Source organism: Pleurodeles waltl, chromosome 8 (assembly GCF_031143425.1).
Source record: "Pleurodeles waltl isolate 20211129_DDA chromosome 8, aPleWal1.hap1.20221129, whole genome shotgun sequence".
NCBI lineage: Eukaryota > Metazoa > Chordata > Amphibia > Caudata > Salamandridae > Pleurodeles > Pleurodeles waltl.
Window position 1 is genome coordinate 180,666,107 of NC_090447.1, and position 20,104 is coordinate 180,686,210.

Consider the following 20,104-nt stretch of genomic DNA (forward strand, 5'->3'; position numbering starts at 1 on the left):
GACACATAACTGTAATAATCCAGTTTGCTGAATGAGAATACAAGACAGCAGGCAAGACTTTCCAGCTCAATTCCAGTTGTTCTTCCTATCGACATCTGTAGGCAACACCATGAAGCTCAACTCCAAATTTATGTTCTAGACCTTCTACTTGCATAAATACAGAGGGACGAATAGGTTTCACTAGATGGCACCTGTATCAGTGATCTGACCTACCCAATCAGGGATACATCAAAAGCGGTCATTTATGTACACTGCTCCTCTCCCCCTACCTTGAACACAGGTATTTTGCAACTTGCGTTACGTGATAACTGTAGCCACCTGGACACGAGGAAATTCTTGTCCTACTCAAATGTTCATGCAGGTTATTTGTGACTGGATTACTTATTTTGTTATATAAGATCAGCATTTCCCTTAGGGAACGCAGGTTTACAAATAATACAACACATGTGATTATGGATTCCTTCACAGCAATTCTCAGAAAATGTCTCAGATGATCATGGAAAACTGTATCTGATAATGTTAAACCTTTAAGGTTAATGTCAAGTAAGGAAATTACTGAATGGGACCTCGGTAATAAAAAGAGCTTGAACGTTGTGAAAAGAAAGCTCCTGAAATTTAGGGAAGAGATACACACTGCCAGAGGCACCAAAAATACACCGCTTATTGTAAAACACTGGAGAGACTAGGAATCTCTTCCAATAAAGGAGTCAACATACAGACTACGAGAAAGTAATCAACTCTAAAATACAGAAATAAAGAAGACAAACCACTAGAATATAACATGCAGAGACAACACAGATTAAGAGGTGTAATGGGATAGTCAGAGCTCACCTGGGTCACATTCACCATCCTGATTCAGACAAGAGTTGGACTGTGTCTGACCACTACTCAACTTTGTACACCTCAGTCCCGGCCCTTACACTTTAACAACACATTTGATTGGTTACATTTACAATATCCCAAAGGATTATGCAGGTGTAATTGCTTATCTTTGAAGTGTATTGTATTTCCAGGGTTTTTGTATGTATCACCTAACAGAACAAGTTATGTACCTTCTGTCCGCACTAATAAGCGCACAATACAGCCCTCCCTTTAGACCTGATTGTCAAGGCAGAGGTATTTTGTGAATGTGTGTGCACTAATGGTCACATAAAAGTCTGGCAGATATCCAGAACTTCCTTTCTCCTTGCCAATGCTGTTTTAGCAGCGCTGGCAAAATTAGCTTGAAAGTCTTCTGAGGGTTCACTGCTAGCCAGTCAAAGCAGATTTTTAAAGCAGATCATCCACCTCCACTTTTGCACTGCCTTGCCTTTCCTGGTCCCAGTGTACCCCATAAAGAGCAGATCATCCACATGGTGGTGTCTCATATGTTAAATATAAAAACTCAAAGCTCTCTTAGGGTCAAGTTGATGGAGTCTCGCCTCTTCTTTTGAGGTCGAATGAAAACTGTCAGAGTAATCGTTTAACCAACTTAGAAAGGTGATACCACCAATTGAAGGAAAGCAGCCAGAGTCTTCAACACCAATTTTCTCAGGAAGAAATAGGTGTAGAGAGGTTGCACAAAGAATGCCTGTAATTCACTCACATGGCACGCAAAAGTGATGACAATTAGAAAGACTGTCATGCAGGTCAGAATCCATAGCAAACTGCATATGCTTGAATGGCGCACGCATAAGAAATGGCAGGACTAGACTTTGAGAGGTAATGAAAGGCTCTGAGAGGAACGTATGTGTCTGGTGCTTTAGAAAACGCATCACAACCAGTGATTTAAAGAGAGAGGGCTGATCAAGGAAACGTTAATAGCTGAAAGGGCTGACAAGCAATCCTTAACTGTAGCCATTGGGTCAATGACTGACAAGTTACTTACTTTTGGTCACGCATTATCTGGTAAAGACTATATCTAGCTGCAGATTCCTTACCTGTGAATTCTACCCATGCATCAGATTGAAACCAAAAGATTTTTGTGAGCAGTACCCCTGCATGCCAGTATGTGGCATCAATCGGTTCTGCGTCCGTCGTCTGCACCAGAAATTATGTTGTGGGTCCTATACAGGCGCCACCCAGGTGCACTGTCAGTTTCTTTTCACAACTTTCCATGCCAGAAATGCAGATCCATGAAGATACACTGACTACTGGTGTGTCAAAACTAATGCCCTGAAAGGAGAGTCCCTGCCCCTATAAATCAGTTTGGGGAGCAGAGGGGATAGGTGGTCAGTAAGGAATCTGCTGCTAGATATGTTCTCTACCAGATAACGCTTTACCAGAGGTAAGTAACTTGTCCCTCTGATAGGGACTTCCAGCTGCAGATTCCTAGAATGCCCTGCAGGTGGTGCGCACCTCTATAGACCAGAATGTCCAGGCAGTAGTGTTTGGTAAATGGGTGCAGAGATGCGCACATTGGTGCCTGGCAGATGTCCAGGACTGGAACTCCGTGTGCTAATTCACCTTTAGCTGGGGTAGAATGAGCGTGCAAACCCTTGAGGGGTTGCTTCTTGGTCAGTGTGCAGCAGATCTTAATGCAGACTACGACCCCATCTAGAAATGGTCTGCTTCTGCACTGCCCAATGTTTCTTCGCACCCACATGCCCTACAAAGAGTTGATCATCCACCCAGAGCTCTCGTGTGATCAAGGTAGAACACCAACGTTCTTTTTGGGTCCAGGTGGTGGAGTCTCTCCTCTTCCTTAGAAGGATGCAGAGATGCATAAAAAGTAGGCAAGGTGATGGATTGGCCTACATGAAAGGGTGTGACCACTTTTGGCAGAAAAGAGGCCCTAGTGGAAAGGAACACTTTGTCAGGATAAACCGTAAGGTAGGGCGGCTTAGATGACAATGCCTGCACTCACTCACTCTGTCTGTCTGTGGGCAGATGTAATGGCCGCAAGGAAGGCTGTTTTCAGTTTGAGAAGCCTGAGAGGACAATTACGGAGAGGCTCAAAAGGAGAGCACATAAAAAAAAGTCAGAACCAAATTCGGATCCCATTGGGGCATAATGAATAGAGATGGAGGATGGACAAAAAAGATGTGTAAGATCTTTGAGGAAACTGTACAATAGGAGACAAACAAAAATGGTTGATCGTGCAACTGCAAAAAAGCAGAAATAGCAGACAAATATCCCTTAAAAGTGCCCAGAGCAGAGCCCTGCTGTGCAAAGGACAGAATGAGCAACAAGACCTCAGAGAGTGGGCATAAAGGGGTGTCAACAGACTTGCCTGTGCACCATGCCACAGATTTCTTCCAATGACAGTTGTATACCACTTTGCTGGAGGGACGCCTGGCTGCCAAGATTACGTTACAGACTTTGGGAGGAAGGTCAAAGGCTGTCAACTGCTGCTGCTCAATCTCCACGCAGAAGGTGGAGAGTGGACAGGTTCGGGTGCTGAACCCTCCTTTGCTGTTGCAACAGAAGATCCTCCCGAATGGGCAGGCTGATCGGAGGATAGCTGGACATGCTCTACAGCGTGGGATACCAGACTCTTTCTGTCCAGTCCAGAACCAACAGGATGAATTGAGCCCAGTCATTCTTGATCTTCTTGAGAACTCTGGGTAGGAGTGGTATTGGTGGAAAGGTGTAGAGGAGGCCTGAACTTCACTCAAGATGAAAAGCATCTCCGAGTGGTAGCCACCTTGGAAACTCCAACACGCAAAACTGCTGACACTGCACGATCTGTAGGGAGGCGAAAATATCTAACCAAGCCCCCCCCCCACTCCTGAAAGAGACCTTGCGCCACCTCCAGATGTAGATGCCATTCGTGATCCGCTAGCCACTTTCAACTAAGTTTGTCCACTGTGGCGTACAGAGAGCCCGCCAGATGTTGAACCACCAGGGTTATGTCCTGATGTTCCAATCACGTCCAGAGACGCAGAGCCTCTTGACAAAGGGTCCACGACCCCACCCCTCCCTGCCCGTTGCAGCACCACATGGAGGTGGTGGTGTCCGTGAGCCTGCAACATCTTTCCCTTGATAGAGGGAAGAAAGGCTTTCAATGCCAGCTGGAACGCACAAAGCACCAGCATGTTGATGTGGAGTCCCATTTCTGCTGGAGACAAGAAGCCTCTGTTTTCCACCTCTCCCAGACGGCCGCCACATCCTAGGAGTGATGCATCTGTCACTACAGTCAGATCTGATTGGGGAAGGGAGAGGAATCTGCCTCTGTCCCAAACGTGGTTTAACTGCCACTGAAGATATTTTGCAGTTCCCTCCAAGATCTCGACCCTGCCAGATAGAGTCCCCTGATGCTGCATCCACTGGAACTTCGGGTTCCACTGCAGAGCCTGCATACGTTATCTGGCATGTGTCAACAGCACGATGCAGGAGGCCATGAGGCCCAGCAGCCTCAGTCTTTGTAACCGAAATCCAGGATAAAGGCTGAAACATCGGCATCACAGCCTTAATATCTTGGATGCTCCGCTTGGGGGGAGAAGCCCGAAACCACACTGTGCACAAAAGAGCTCCGATGAAAGGGAGTGTCTGAGAGGCAGTCAGGTGTGACTGGCACGTTTAAAGTGAATCCCAGTTCACACAGGAGGTCCACCGTAGTCTAGAGGTGGGAGATAACAGGATGGGGGGAACTCGCCTTCAACAGCCAGTCATTGAGATAGAGGAAGACTGAAACCGCTGACGTCCGCCGATGAGCTGCAATCACCACCATCACCCGAGGGGTGCTGTTAAGGGGAGCACGGTGAACTGAAAGTGCTTGTGATCTACCATGAGCCGCAAGTAATGTCTGTGGACATGCAGGTCGGGGATCTAAAAAATAAGTGTCCTGGAAGTCCAACGCTACCATCCAGTCTACTGTGTCCAGGGCAGACAAGACCTGGGCCAACATGAGCATCTTAAACTTCTTCTTGAGGAAGAGACTGAGGGATCGAAGGAAGAGGATAGGGCACCCTTTTTGGGGACCAAAAAGTAGTGGGAATAGCAACCACAGCCTACTTCTGGCACTGGAACCCTCTCTATGGCTACCTTGGCCAAGAGATCTGTAACTTCCTTGCGGAGAAGGAACAAATAATCCTCCATCATCTGATCGTAGGATGGTGGCAAGCATGGAGGGGTATTCTTGAACGGGAGGAAGAAGCCCCTTCTGATTATCCACAAAACCTGCCAACTGGGCCTGGGGTGGGGGTGCGTTTCTCCCATCGGCAACAGCCTGACTAAGTACAGCCCGGCCTCCTCCAGGACCTGTGGCAGCATTTCACAATTGTATCCCACAGCGTGTGGGAATTGTAAGAGGCTGGTTCAGTATATGGTGTACACCTATACGTGAGTACCCTGTACAGAATCCAGGCAACCCTTAGTGATAGTGTAAGTGGTTCCAGATAACCAGACCTCTCAAAGAGTACCCGTGGAGATCAGCAAAGGCTTATCAGGGAGGGTGTAAGGCAATTGCAAATACCACATGGGTCAGTCAGTGATGTACACACAAGAAAGAACCATATCAGTGTTAGAGAAATAATGTATTATTTATTCAAACACAGGCACCAAACTAACTTTGGTATATCTCCTAACAGGAGATATATACACACAAAAATGTAAGTAGAAACAGTAAGTTAAGGCATAAAATAACATGGGCCCCTAAGGGGAGGACGAACCATATACAAAAAAAAGGGATGTGAAAGTCACTACCAACAAAGACTACCATCCAAAGACCTTCAGGATTGGGGAAGCACTAAAACACCAGAGGTAAGTAGCGAGGATTCCCCAGGTGCCTGTGCGCAGTAATGTTACCCCAGGTCAGTGTCCTTGGATAACCTGGGAGAGTTTTCGTGTTCTAGGACGCTTCCCAGAGGACCCCGAGGAAACCCGTTTGGACAAGGGAGGTTCAAGAGTGCCCCCACCCATAGATACCCAGAGATGTGGAGTAACTACACCAAGGAGCGCAGGTGCATAGCGGTGAAGGTGTGCCGGAGCCTTCCGTTGAAGTAAATGGGGACCTTGGTTGTCCAGCTGCTGTCATAATCCATGGACCAGGTCGGTGGAACCCAGGAGTGGATTCCAGGCGAAGACGACCTAAAGAAAGAGGGGACAGAGTCCAGACCACTCGGAGATGCCCATGGGGTGCAAAAGGGTAATGCCCACCCTCCTTGAAGATGCTTTCCTGAGGGACGGCTGTCGTGGAAATGCAGCTGTGGTGTCCAGGTGATGCAGGAAGATCCCAGGAGTCATCCAAGCTCTGTCCCACACTGGTCATCGAATTGCAGGTGGGGTCAGTGGTCAGCAGGGCCACCAACAAACCTTAGCAATTGCAAGAAAGTGTTGCACAAAGTGTTGCAGGATTTGGGGACCAGCAAGGTCCAAGGGACCCAACCTTTGTAGGTAAGTCAGGAGGACCCTATGGCAGCAGACAGCAGGATGGTCTAGGGACTAACAATGTCAATCCCTACCCTCTCAAAGGGAACCCCAGCCAATGGTAGTGTAATAAAGAGGGCCTTTGTACTGCCAGCCGATTAGCCACTGGCTTGGCAGGTGACACAGCAGCGACAAAACTCCTTGGTGTCTTCAGACACGTGGGGCCAGTGAAAGTGTGGAACAAGCCTGTCCCAAGTCTTGCTTTGCCTAAACTTCTGAGGAATGACCAACCTCTTTGTAGCTCCAGGTTTGGGCTCCCTAGCCTCACAGTAAAGGAGAACATTTTCCTAGTGAAACGTATGGGATCCACTGACATCCCCTGCCTCTTCTGCAGCAGCTTGCTGTCTGAGGCCTTCAAGAGAGGGGCAGGATTTCTGCTCCAGGCTCAATTCCTCCCTAGAGGGTCCATCCGCCCCCAAAAGCTCACAAGAGAAAGATCATCTCCCTGAGGAGACTGATCTTCACATGAAGTCTTGGGGGAAGATAACTTCTTACTCCCTACCTCTCTTCTTAGGAGCTGCCTGGGCCATTGTTCCAGGCTCCAATGCTTCCTGTTCTCCCTGCCTTTCGAACTGTGCTTTGGTTGCCACAAACACACTCTCAGGGATGTCCAGCATTGCTGCATGGGCCTGCAACTCCACTTTAGTCCATGCTGAAGTCACCAAAACATTGCCCATAAGACACTCTACAGGAATGGATGAAGATACAACTTGCTAAGGGCCAGTAAACTAACCAGCTGAAATAACCACTGCCATGGGGTGGCACTTAATGATGTTGTCTGTGTTAGTTACTTGGTAAGTGTGCCCAAGTAGCATCTGCTCAGGTGACACCACTTTTTCAGTCACCATTGTGACTCTTGCACTTGTGTCTCTGTAAGCGTCTACCTCAATACCATGTGCTGCCTGTATTTCCTCATATTAGGAGACCAGGCAGCCAAAGTGGCAAGGTCACTGCCACTCTCTGATAGCAGCCCCAGTGATTTCTCTGACTAGGCCAGAGTCCACTGCAGTACCCAAGGTTAACTCAGCTACACCCATGATTGTGGTACTACTACTAGTGGTGCTGCTATGGACACTAGTGGGAGTAGTAGTAGTAGTAGTTGTGCTCCCACCTTGGTCTCCCTGCTTTTCAGGATTCTGGAGGTCATACTGAATGAGCATCTCTATAAGGTTTAGTAGGGTGGCTACCTGTCTTCAGTTTCCTTGCTCTACACAGGGTCCTAAGTTTCTGAAACTTAAGGCCACTGTACCTAGACTCCTGAGCCTGATCAGCTCCATCAAATGAAGACATGGTAATAGTGTAGTGTGTGTGTGTACCTGCCAATACCCTAGTGCTCTAAACTTTTGAGGGGTTTGAGAAAAGGCTATGCTAGACCCCTGACACAGAATCCCAAAATTTAGAAACAATTACCAATCTACAAAAAGTAAAGTATGTACCCAAGTCAGCACCTATGACCAAGTGGTAAAGCAATGCAAGTCTTTATACCAACCGCTGCACCACCAATATAGGAGGCTGGCTCAGTATATGGTGTACAGATATAGGTGAGGCACCTTGCAGGGAGTCCAGGCAACCCTTAGTGATAGTGTAAAAGGTTCTAGATGATCAGAACTCTCAAAGGGTAGCTGTGGAGAGTAGCTGAGGCTTATCCAGAAAGCAATTGCAGATACCACACACGTCCGTCAGTAATGTACACATAGGAAGGAACCACAACAGTGTTAGAAAAATAATGTATTATATATTACACCCTAAACACAAGACAAACTTTGGTATATCTTCTAACCAGAGACCTGCACATACAAAATGATACTCAGGAACAGGTAAGTAAAATCATAAAATAACATGGGCCCCTATAGGGTGGGGGAGGGGACCATATACAATGGAATGGAATGGGAAAATCACTACCAACCAAAACTACCACCCAAGGTCCTAAGGCGCCAGGGGAATCCTACCTACTTACCTTTGGTGTCCTAGTGCTTCCCCACTCCTGAGGGTCCTTGGGTAGTAGTTTGGGTTGGTAGTGGTTTTCACATTCCCTTTTTCTTTTATTATACGGTTTGGGGCTTTGAGCAGCAGTGACAAATTTTGCCCAAGATTTTCTGAGTGCCCAGGAATGTGGTTGGAGTTAAAGAAAACAACCAAACAGAACTATTACCTCGAGAGGGAATGTTGGAGGGTGGTAAGGAATCTGTATTAGCTTCTGTAGCCATCACAACTCATTCTTGACTAAGGGCCTGATTTAGATCTTGGCAGAGGGGTTACTCTGCACAACAATGATGACTATATCATCCTCGTAAATCTAAATACCTTAGAAAACAATGGTATTTAAATTCTGACAGACGTGATATCCATTACCGTTGCGACGGAGTAACCCCTCCACCGAGATCTAAATCAGGCCCTAAGTAACTTGCCGTTCTAATGGATACTTGCTCCTTCAGATCAATACATTACTTTTTGGCCTGCAGAAGGTGGGCTAGGGATTTTTCACACCTTACAATAAGAAGTACTACACAACTGATTCATCAAACTGTGACTGTTTCTTCTAAACTAGATGATTAAATAATTAAGGAGCATACTGAGGACCAAGATGCAGCATTACAGATTGTTTTCATGAAGGGGCCCATGGAAAGAGTAAAAGTGGCAACTTGCTTTCATAAAGGTGCCCATGGAGAGAGTAAAGGTGGCAATCATAGCCTTTGTTGAATGGGTCCTGAAGCCTTCCAATGCAGGTTTGAAGACAACATAAAGATAGTAAACCACAAGGGAAATCTACCTAGAGCCATCTTTGTTTAACTGAGATCCTTGAAAACCTACATGAATATTGTCTGCAAGATGGAAAAAGAAACACCTGTGAATTTAGGAAGATAACTGAAAACCACCTAGTCTTTTGAAAATGTAGTAAAAAGAGGAGGAGCCGAGACAGCCTGAAGTTTGCTCACTCATCAACCTAAAATAAAGGCAAGATGAAAGGTTGATTTCCAAGTAAGAAATCTTAGATTTCACCAATGAAAGGGCTCAAATGGCTGACCCCAACAGAAAAAGAGGGTCTGAGGAAACTTCTTCTGGAGCCCTCAGTGTAACTGAACCAAGACCAACAGGTTAAATAGAGACACTAATCATGGGAGAAAAGACATGCCAAAATAGCTGCTACAAACGAGTTAACCATGCCAAATGTTTTTCAGCTGCAAACCTCAGATTGAGACTCAGATCAGATTGCAAAGAATAAATACATCTATGTTGATACTATGTAGAATAAACAGACCCAAGTGCTAGCACTCAACACCCTGATACTATGCAGAAGATGCAGTCCAAGTGCTAGAATACAATGCTCTGGTACATGGATGTGTAGCAGGAAGAAGAATGTCATGAACCTCAGATTAAAAAATGGATTGGGCAAAAGCTAATCTCTAAAGATTCCCTTTTTAAAGTTGAGAGTTGCATAGTAGGATGAAAAAACACTCCTCTTGTTCTCCGTGATGAGCTCTCCTTGAAGAAGTTTCCAGGGACTGACTAGACTATAAGTATGCAACAGTTGCTAAGCTTTGCGTAATCTTAGAGCAACTACTGAATTCAATGGCAAATGTGGGAAGGTGTAATGCAGACTATATATATGTTACTGAGACTGAACGCATGTTGAAGAGCTCTGGAGTAGATACTGGGCTTGATTTAGAACTTGGCGGACAGGTCACTGTCACCACGGTGACAGATATCCGGTCCACTGAAACCTAAATCCCATTGACTACAATGGGATTTAGATTTTGGCGGACGGGATCTCCGTCATCGCTATGAAGGAGTAACCCATCTGCCAAGTTCTAAATCATGCCCATTGTCTTGAATAGAAGAGAATACATTTCTGGTCTGCAGTCATCAAAAAAAGATCAATCTAATTAAAACCTCCACTATCAAAGATTTAATCTAGATCTTTGGAGCGGACTTCCAATTCGCGGTTGACTAAAAGTTTGCATCTGGTTCTCATTCTCTAAGCTGTTGAAAGACATATTCCTTTTCCTATTGCCCAATGTGTGAGATCACTGGCTTCTAGGTCAAGATGGTATCCACACCTGTTTAGACAGGCAGTACAGGGCACACAAGTTGCTTATGAAAACCTATTAATGTTGCCTTGTAGATTTTCTTGTGTCTAAACAGCCCCAATAGTCTAAGGCTGTTGGTGTGCCTCCGAGCCTTGCAAGGAGTTAGCAGTAATCAAGGTCATCTGGGGCCAAGGGGCCTAAGAAGGCTGCCTATTGACAAGACTGGATGGAACTGTCCATTAACAAAGGGATTCTAGGGTTAGCTCCAGAATTAGGCAATCTTGTAAGAAGCTGTAAAGAACAAATTACTTACCACTGGTAACGCTCCCTATGGTAGAGATTTAATCTAACTGCAGATTCTTCACCTTTTGAATATTTCTCAGGCATCAGACTGGATTTGGAAACATTTCAGCAGTACCTCTGCACACCGGTAGGTGGTGCTGTGCAGCTCTGCACGGATGCAGTTAGAATCAGGAAATGCCATGCAGAGCCTATACAGGCGCCACTCCTGTGCTCTGATGTCAGCTGCTTTTGAGGTTGTCGACAACCCCAGACGCAGAGCCACAACAGAAAACTGGATTTAACCAGTGTGCACATTCCTAGTCTTGGAATCTTGTTAATGGAAAGAGTCCAATAATCAGAACAGAGAGGATGAGAGGGTCGGTGAGGAATCTGCGCTTAGATAGCCACTCTACTACAAAGTGCTTTACAGAAAGTAAGTAACTTGTTCTCCTGATGGAGACTTAACTGCAGATTCCTCACCTTTTCAATACATACCAAAGCACTACCTATTTCGAGGTGGGTTGGTGAATGGACTCAAACCAATAAGTCCTGTGGTACTGAGCAGGTGAAATTCACCCCCCTCTCTGCGAACCTGGCTATCCAGACAGTAATGCCTCATGAACGTATGGAGGGACGCCCAAGTGGCTGCCTGCAAGATGTCTAGGACTGGAACTCTGTGTGCCTACGCCATGGTAGCAGCTGAGGCTCTGGTGGAATAAGCACAAAGCCCGTCTGAAGGTTGGCTTTTGGCCAATGTAGCAGATCTTAAGGTAGAGCACAATCCAGTGGGAGATGGGCCTTTTCGGTGCAGCCTTGCCTTTTTTTTTTTCACTCCGGCGAATTCCAAAAAGAGCTAAAAGTCCACCCTGTGGTTTCTGTGTGATTGATGTAAAAGCTTAGTGCTCTTTTAGTGTTCACATTGCAGAGTCTTCGCTTCCTTCTTAGAGGGCTGAGGTGGAGAAAAGAATGCTGGTAAGGCCATATTTTGATTGATGTGGAACAACATCACAATTTTCAGTAAGAAGGATGCTCACATTTGCACAATCAGTTTGCCAGGGAAGACGGTGGTGTATGGCAGGTTGACACATAGAACTTGAAGCTCATTTACACGCTGCACCAATGTTATGGTGACGAGGAACACTGCCTTGAGTGTGAGGATCTGCAAGGGACAACTGTGATTCAGCTTAAAGGGAGTACACAGTAATGGGTGAGGACCAAATTAAGGTCCCACTTTGGTATGACAAACTGAGAGGGAGAAAACAGATGTAGACCTTTCACAAACACATCACAACATATGGTTTAAACAATGAGGGCTGACCCAGCAACTGCAAAAAGACCGAAAGATATTTTTTAACTTAATCCAGAGCAAAGCCTTGCCATGCGAGGGACAAAGCACACAACAAAATGTCAGATAACTTTGCCTGAAGGGGGTCTTATTGATGTGTACTGCACCAAGCCACAAACTTGTCTCAATGACAGGCATTCACAATTTTTATCGAGGAGCAGCTGGTAGCCTTAATGACATCAACCGGTTCCGGGGGAAGGCTGAAAGCGGTCAGCTGTTTTTACTCAACCTCCAAGCATGAAGGTGGAGATTGTGAAGACCTTGGTGCAGAACTCAGCCCAGATGCTGCAACAGCAGATACTCCCATAGGGGCAGCTGGATCAGAGAACAGATGCTCAAGCCCAGGAGCTCTCTATACCATACTCGTTGTGCCCAAGCTGTGGCCACTAGAATGACATGAGCCCTTTTGGTCCTGGTTTTGGTCACAACTCGGGCAGAAGAGGTATGGTCAGAAAGGCATACAGGAGTCCTGAATTCCACGTCAATCACAATGCGCCTCTAAGCAAGAAACACCTTGGAAACTCAAATGCGGAGAATTGCTGACACTGCACAGTCTCAGCAGTGGAGAACAGATGAAACCAAGGTTCTCCCCATTCTTGAAAGAGAGAGTGTGACCCCTCCGGGAGTAAACGCCACTCATGATCTGATTGGCTTTAACAGCTAAACTCATCCACCCTGGCATTCAAAGATCCTGTTATGTAGTTTACCACCAGAAAAAAATCCTGCCCAGCTATTTACAGGGGCCTAGTGCCCCCTGACACAGGGTCTGTGACCCCACCTTACACTAATTGTTGCAATATCGCAATATGTATGCAATAATAGGCTTTCATGAATTCACAAGAATTTACAGAAACAGTACGTTTGTATGCACTTTACTATTTATCTCGTTATGGTATTTTTGGATATTGGGCCGCATTTATGAGGTAGTGAAATAGCTACTGAGGGCTGTTTAGTATTCCTAAAATCTTTGGTCTGCCAATGTAAAACATAAGTGCTTGTTTAACATCTAAAGTGTGTGGAGCTCTTGCTGCAACTGAATCAGGCTAACAAAAGAAGATTGGTAGCTCAATGGATTGGGAAACCACTTTAGGAAGGAACTTCAGATTTGTGCGAAGGACCATCTTGCCTCTATGGATCTGGAAGAAAGGTTCTTCCAAGGTTAGGGCCTGGAGCTCACTAACACTTTTGAGTGATGTGATAGCGACTAAGAACACCACTTCCCAAGAATGATACTGAAGAGGGCATGAATAAAGTGACTGAAAAGGAGGACCCATGAGCCTGTTAAGCGCAATATTGACGTTCCAGGATGAATAACCCTTTTAAGGCCTCCCTGAAAGCTTTAATGACTGGGATTCTGAACAAGGGAGTATGTTGTCTGTTCTGCAGATATACAGCTATAGCTGCAAGATGTAAACAGATGGAAGTGTAAGCTAAATTTGCTTTCTCTAAGTGTAGAAAATAAAACAATGTTGTGGACAGTAGCTTTAATGGGATTAATACGTTTGGGTTGGCAGTAGCATACAAAACGTCTCCATTTTCCAGCATAACATGCTCTGGTTGTGGGTCTATAAGCTTCCTTGAGAATATCCATACATTCCACAGGCAATCCTAAGTAACCAAACTCAATGACTTCGGGAGCCATATCGCAAGGCTGAGTGACTTGGTGTCTGGATGACTGATCTGTCCCTGATTTTGAGTGAGAAGGTCTGGCCTGTTGGGGAGCTTCTCATGGGGAACTAGAGAGATCCAGAAATGTGGTGAACCATGGTTGATGAGCCCAAGTGAGCTACCAGGACCACGGTGAGAGATGTCTGCCTGATCTTCCAAATCAGAAATGGAATGCGAGGGAGAGGTGGAAAAGCATAAGCAAATACCCCTGACCAGTTCATCCACACAGTGTTGCCATTGGATAGAGGCTGTGGAAACCCCTGAGGCGAAACTTAGGCATTTTGTGTTTTCTGCTGTGGTGAAAAGTACTATCTGAGTAGTTTTCCACAATAGGAAGTATTTTTGAAGGACTTGCAGATGAAGTTCCCATTTGTGGACTTGTTGCTGCACCCGGCTGAGAAGGACTGCAAAGTCGATGTTCATTCCTGGGAGATTCTCTGCCACCAGGTGAATGTGGAAGTGGAGAGCCCACTTCCAAACTGTCTGAGAGGTTTGGTACAACTGAGATGACTGTGATGCTCATGTTTCTGTAGGTAGTACATGCTTTCATGCTGTCCATGCCGATTAAGACAACCTTGTGAGACAGGTGATGAAAAAATGCTTTCAGGGCTAGAAAGACTGCCTGAAGCTCGAGGTAGTTGATATGCAGAGATTGGTGACTGAGATCCCAGAGGCCATGTACTGTGAAGTCTTGAAGGTGAGCACCCCAATCCATCTGTGATGCATCTGTGGTTAGAATGACCTGAGGCACAGAGTCCAGAAAAGGCTGCAGTTTCAACGGGTTGGTGGTGTTCCACAATTGCAGAGAGCGGTGAGTATGGCTAACACTAGATCCTCCAGGTGACCCTGTGACTGAGACCACTGACAAGATGGACACTGCTGTAGGGGATGCATGTGGAGTCTGGCTTGGGAAACAATGGCAATGCTGGCGGCCATCAGACCTAACAGGCGCATGACAGTCTCGACTGTGTATATGTGATTCTCCTGAAACTGGGGGGAGCAGAGACTGAAAACATTCAACACTGGCTAGGTTGGGTATGCTAACCCCAACTATGCACTGAGAACAGCTCCAAGATTGGGTTGAAGAACTTGTAGATGGAATGTGACAAAGTTGATTGTTAATCCCAACATGTGAAGCAGGCTGATTGTTATCTGAATGTGATGTTGGCACTGTGGTAGGGTACTGACTTTGAGGAGCCAGTCATCTAAATAAGGGAACAGGTGTATGTTTTCTCGTCTGAGGTGTGCGGCGACTATGCTAAGCACTTTAAGAATATTCTGGGAGCAGTCGTAACTCTGAAAGGCAAAACTCTGAATTGGTAATTTTTGATTGCCACCACAAGTCATAGGTATTTTCGGTGAGCAGGGTGGATGGGGATATGGCAGTAGGCTTCTTTTATATCTAGGGCGGGCATAAAGTTGCCTTGTTGCAGAAGTGGAATAACGTCTTGAAGAGTAATCATATGAAAGTGTTCTGAGAGAATACAGTGGTTTGATGGTCTGAGGTTCAGAACAGGACTAAGAGAACTATCTTTTTTGGGAATGAGAAAGTATAAGGAATATACTTCTGCATCTTGTTGTAAGGGGACAGGCTTGATTGCCCCTTTGAGAAGAAGGGACTGGACTTCTTGTTTGAGAAGTGTGAGATGCTTGTGGGATAGTCCCATAGGTAATGTTTGGCGGAGTGGTAATGAGCTCCAGACAAACCATGTTGGATAACAGAAAGGACCTATTGGTCCGTGGTAATGTTGACCTGTTCTGGATGAAAAATTTGAAGTTGTCCCCCAACAGGTGTGGAGTGGGTGGGGGGGAAGACGGAGGAAGTCACTGCTTTGCAGTGGAGGTACAGCCTTGGGTGGCAGTGCTTTTACCACTGCCTTGGATGTTATTGCCTGAAGTTTGTCTGGGCTGGTAAGCAGACACCTTCGAGGTTGTTGATTTGTAACCACCTCTGAGTGTGGGGTGATGAAAGTGCCCCTTTGTGAGGATGACTGAAGAGCACCCATGGCTTTTGCAGTGTCTGTATCGTGCTTCAGCTTCTCAAGGGTGGAGTCCACTTGGGAGCCAAAGAGGTGCTTATTGTTGAAAGGCATATTATGCACCGCCTGGCAGACCTGTGGTTTGTTTGAACCCAGAGCAACAAAGACATGCATGCCTCCTTATTAACACAATAGTGTTAATACCACATGCAGCTGTGTCTGCAGCATCTAGAGCACAGCAGATGGAATTAATTGTGATTGTTTGCCCCTCTGGAACAATATGCTGTCCTCTTTTGCCTTGCTCATCTGGGAGAAATTGGAGGAGCTCTTCCATCTCATCCCAGTGAGCCTTGTTATATCTTTCTAGCAAGGCCTGTGAATTGGCGATACGCCAATGATTGGCTGCCTGGGCAGCCACCCTTTTGAATGTGGCATCCTGCTTTTAACTCTCCTTATCTGGAGGAGGAGAGTCCTGTGTGGCCTGACTACTTGCCCCTTTATGTGCAGTGGTGGCCATTATGGAGTCTAGAGGGACCTAAGACCTGATATTTAGCGGGTCAGTGGGAGCAGACTTATATTTCTTATCTACTCTAGGGGCGATATTCCTAGATTGGACAAGTACTTTAAAGATTTAGTCTGCGTGACGAAGCATGCCAGGGACCGTGGGGGCAAACTGTATATCGCTGGGTGTGATTGTAAGGGTATCAACAGGAAGTCGTGTTCGATTGGGTCTCTATGCAGCTCAACATTATGGAAGGAGTCTGCACGAGCTACTACCTGTTGATAAGATTTGCTATCGTCTGGTGGGGAGGGTCGTGTGGGGGTACAAATCTGGTTTCTTGGTCAACATGGGATCAGGGTCATATGTGTCCCATGGATCTGGGTCCTGCTGTGTCCCATCCAAATCCTTCCTAGTATAACGAGGGGGGCCCAGAGGTGTAAAATCTCCTGCAGTAAGTGAGGGAGGTGAACGAGGATGGCTGGGAGGTGGAGGAGAAGCAGGTTGTGGAGGAGGTGGATGAGGAAGAGGTGGAGAAGGCTTGGTAGGTGTAGGGGAAGCACTGCCCTTGGTTACCTTCTGTGGAGGTGGAGAAGTGTCCAAAGCCTCTTGGAAGAATAATTTCCTCTTGAAAAGTACAAGGGGGAAGCAGTAATGCACCCTGTATCTTCCTGGATATGGAGAAGGTGCTGTCAAGCACCATGGTCTCCAAATTTGGTTCCACAGGTGAAGGTGTAGCTGAAGACTAGCTAGAGCCCTTCTGCTCCGAAGATCTTGTCTCTGTGGTTTTGGTACCAAGTTTTTGATCAGTGAAATTTGCTCAGCACTGAGGTGGAAGTGTTAGCTGTTCGGGTCGGTACCGAAGTACTCGAAGCTGAAGTTCTGGTGCAGTGTCTTGGACCAAGGTGGCAGCGGTCGAAGCTGAAGATGGTGTCTTGGTTATTTTTGGAGCCAGAGGGTGGGGCAGACGAAACAGTTCTTTGGATCTGACCATGGCCTGGTGTCAGTGGGAGTACGGTGACCTCTGCCAGGGTCTTTTTAACAGTGTTAGGGTGGGCAGAAGGGGCCACGGTCCTCATGGATTGTGTGGGTGTTACCTCGTGGCTTTTGATGTCCGACTGCACGTCGGGTCATGGATGGAGAAGAACTCCTCTTGTTCTGGTCCGTCCTGGGCGTGTTCCTCACAAAAGACATCCAGGGTGTCGTCCAAAGTTTTGTGCACCATCTCCAACCGACGAGCTCTTTGGTCCCAAAGGGTCTTCTTCAACCAGAAGGATTTGCAGGCGACCCAGGTAGCTTCTTGGTGACTGGGGGAGAGGCACAGGTTCCACACCAGATGTTGATCTGTGTGGGGGAATTTTGAGTGGCACTGAGGACAGAAAAGAAAAGGTGTCCTTTCCATCAACTCAGCATACTCTTTGGTGCCGTGTACTGAAGTAGGCCAGAAATGGTTGAGGTCACCCCAGAGGGCGTGCGGTCGGTGCCCAGACCGACGAGAGGAGGTGAACGCAAAGATGGAAACACTCAATCGAGAAACAATACTGTTGATAAAGAGAAGACGGAAGGAAAGATTTTGAACCAGGCGTGAAGACCCATGTCCGAACCAGATGGTTGAAAGAAAAGAATCTTACAAAGGAGTTGATGCCCATGTACAGTATCAACGAAAAAGAGGAGTCACTTGAACCTGTGACTTGAAAATGCTTCTTCGAAGAAAAAACTTGCAACACTCCAGACCCAACACTACGTGGCAGGAATATGTGTATCTACAGCCACAAATTCCATTGAACAGTATTTGGGTTTGTCTGACTGGTCTGGACTACTAAGCTTTCACGAGAAGGGTGCTGAGATAAACATATGGGGTTGCCAGGGGCAGTGTGGGTGAGTTTAGCAAATTTGCAATTAACGTCAGGGGTGTGGGGGATGTGTGGGTGCAGCAAGATTTGGCCCGGGCACCCAGGAAAGTATCAGTAAGTACCTTGGTAAAAGGTAGTAGGAGTGCAGTGCAGGTTTGCCCCAGCAGGAGTACTTTCGTCAGTACATTGGTTTTGACCTCTAGGGTGGGAAGCTGGATGTTGAGAACTTCAGCCACCCTTCTCCATGACCATGGCAAAAGAAGCATTCTCGTCAGTGGCAGGGCCTAGGGTGAGGAGTCCAGACTCAGGAGAGGCCTCAAGGTACAATGATTGCACAAGGAACACAAACTTTTGGAGAAATAAAATGCTGTTGCTTATCAGTGATGTTCTAAACTCTGTGCAATTACCAATATAATCAAAACTCTTTCATTTGTATTTTCTTTATAAACATTTTGTAAGCAATTTTTGATAATAAGTCTCCTTCAGTCTTTTAGATTGGTAATGAATTCTGAAGGTAACAGGAACTGGGGGCATTCAATTACAGCCATCAATTGGAATGTAAAGTGCTGCATTTAATTTTACTTAGCACGTTCTGCTTTGCACCTTTGCTGCTGCCTTAGTGCTACACCATATGTCCTACAATAAAGCTATATCCAGTGCCACAGGCCTAAGGGTATTTAACAAAAAGAAGACTGCCTATATAAGAAAAAGGTTAGCTAGTAAATGATATACAACAGCATGATTGGGAATTTAATCAGAAGTAAAACGATTTATATTAAGGAGCGTATTTGTTGTAAAAACAAAAAGGTGTGCATATTCTTTGGCGATATTGCCAGGCAAACTTTCTGTCTGTGCTCCGCCAGCATTGGTGCTACAATGATTTCTAGCTGATCATGCCTTCTATACCACAATATGCAACGCCTACTGGAACTGCAGAAAACTAGGGTCATTAACAAGAAACAATGACACCCCACATGGTAGATGTGTATGGTATATAAAATAAAAAATGTAAACTGGAGGTAACCAGTTAAACTAGTCATGTTTGGTTTAAGAATGCAAAAATGTGACATGGCTACAGAGATATCACTTGAAGCAATGGCTCAAACACACACACCAAGAGGAGAAATCACAATACTTACTAAGCAGTTCTTTGACCTTGTATTTCTGAGCCAATGTCTGCAGATCACCTTGAAGTTCCTTGTCCTTTTCAATCACACTCCACTTGTGCAAGAGCATCAGGATCGCATTTGTTGAAAATACTGACTCGTTCAGGGTAAACCTGTCCATTTGCTTGAAAGCAGTCATGACTGTAGCACGATACCGCAGTATTGAACTTAACGAACTGAAGAACTGAGTTAGATGGACTAACTCTAAATTCGTCCTGTAACAAGTCAACACACATTAAAGCTGTCTGTTGGAAACCATGTATACTTATTAGGAATAACTTTACATTCTGTAGGTTATTTGGTCTAAATGTTGAAGCAGTTCCATGGCAAGCTCATCATAATGTTGTTAACTACTCGCGTTAAGTCATATGGTACCCTAAAACTCTTTGATGTCAAGGGTCCATGCCTTGGCCATCACTTGTGGTTCTTTTCTTTACTCCCCTGTGCACCCTTTCATATTTCAGTTCTTCCTCCCTACCTTACATAATCACAGTCAATGATACATTTTAAATATTTTGGCTAAGGGTACCCCCAGAACTTATAATCATGGGAGCTATCCAGTGAGAAACGAATCATGTCACAATAGGTCTAGAAACATAATCAAACATCAAAAGAAGGTATGATTTGGAATCCTTAATGATGGATATAGGTGTGTGGATTTCACTAGATGGCCTCAATAAGAATGGAAAATGTCACTTACCCAGTGTACATCTGTTCGTGGCATTAGTCGCTGCAGATTCACATGCTGTGCACAGTCCGCCATCTGGTGTTGGGCTCGGAGTGTTACAAGTTGTTTTTCTTCGAAGAAGTCTTTTCGAGTCACGAGACCGAGGGACTCCTCCCATTTCGACTCCATTGCGCATGGGCGTCGACTCCATCTTAGATTGTTTTGCCCGCAGAGGGTGAGGTAGGAGTTGTGTATGCTGGTAATAGTGC

General features: G+C 45.8%; 1 protein-coding gene across 1 annotated transcript in view; it reads right to left on the minus strand.

Moving 5' to 3' along the window:
• Nucleotides 1-20,104, minus strand: part of URB1 (URB1 ribosome biogenesis homolog) — a 683,114-nt gene that overhangs the window by 25,107 nt on the left and 637,903 nt on the right. Inside the window, exon 37 of the mRNA XM_069204026.1 lies at nt 19,142-19,383. Coding sequence (XP_069060127.1) covers nt 19,142-19,383 — 242 coding nt within the window. The remainder of the gene's footprint in view (nt 1-19,141; nt 19,384-20,104) is intronic.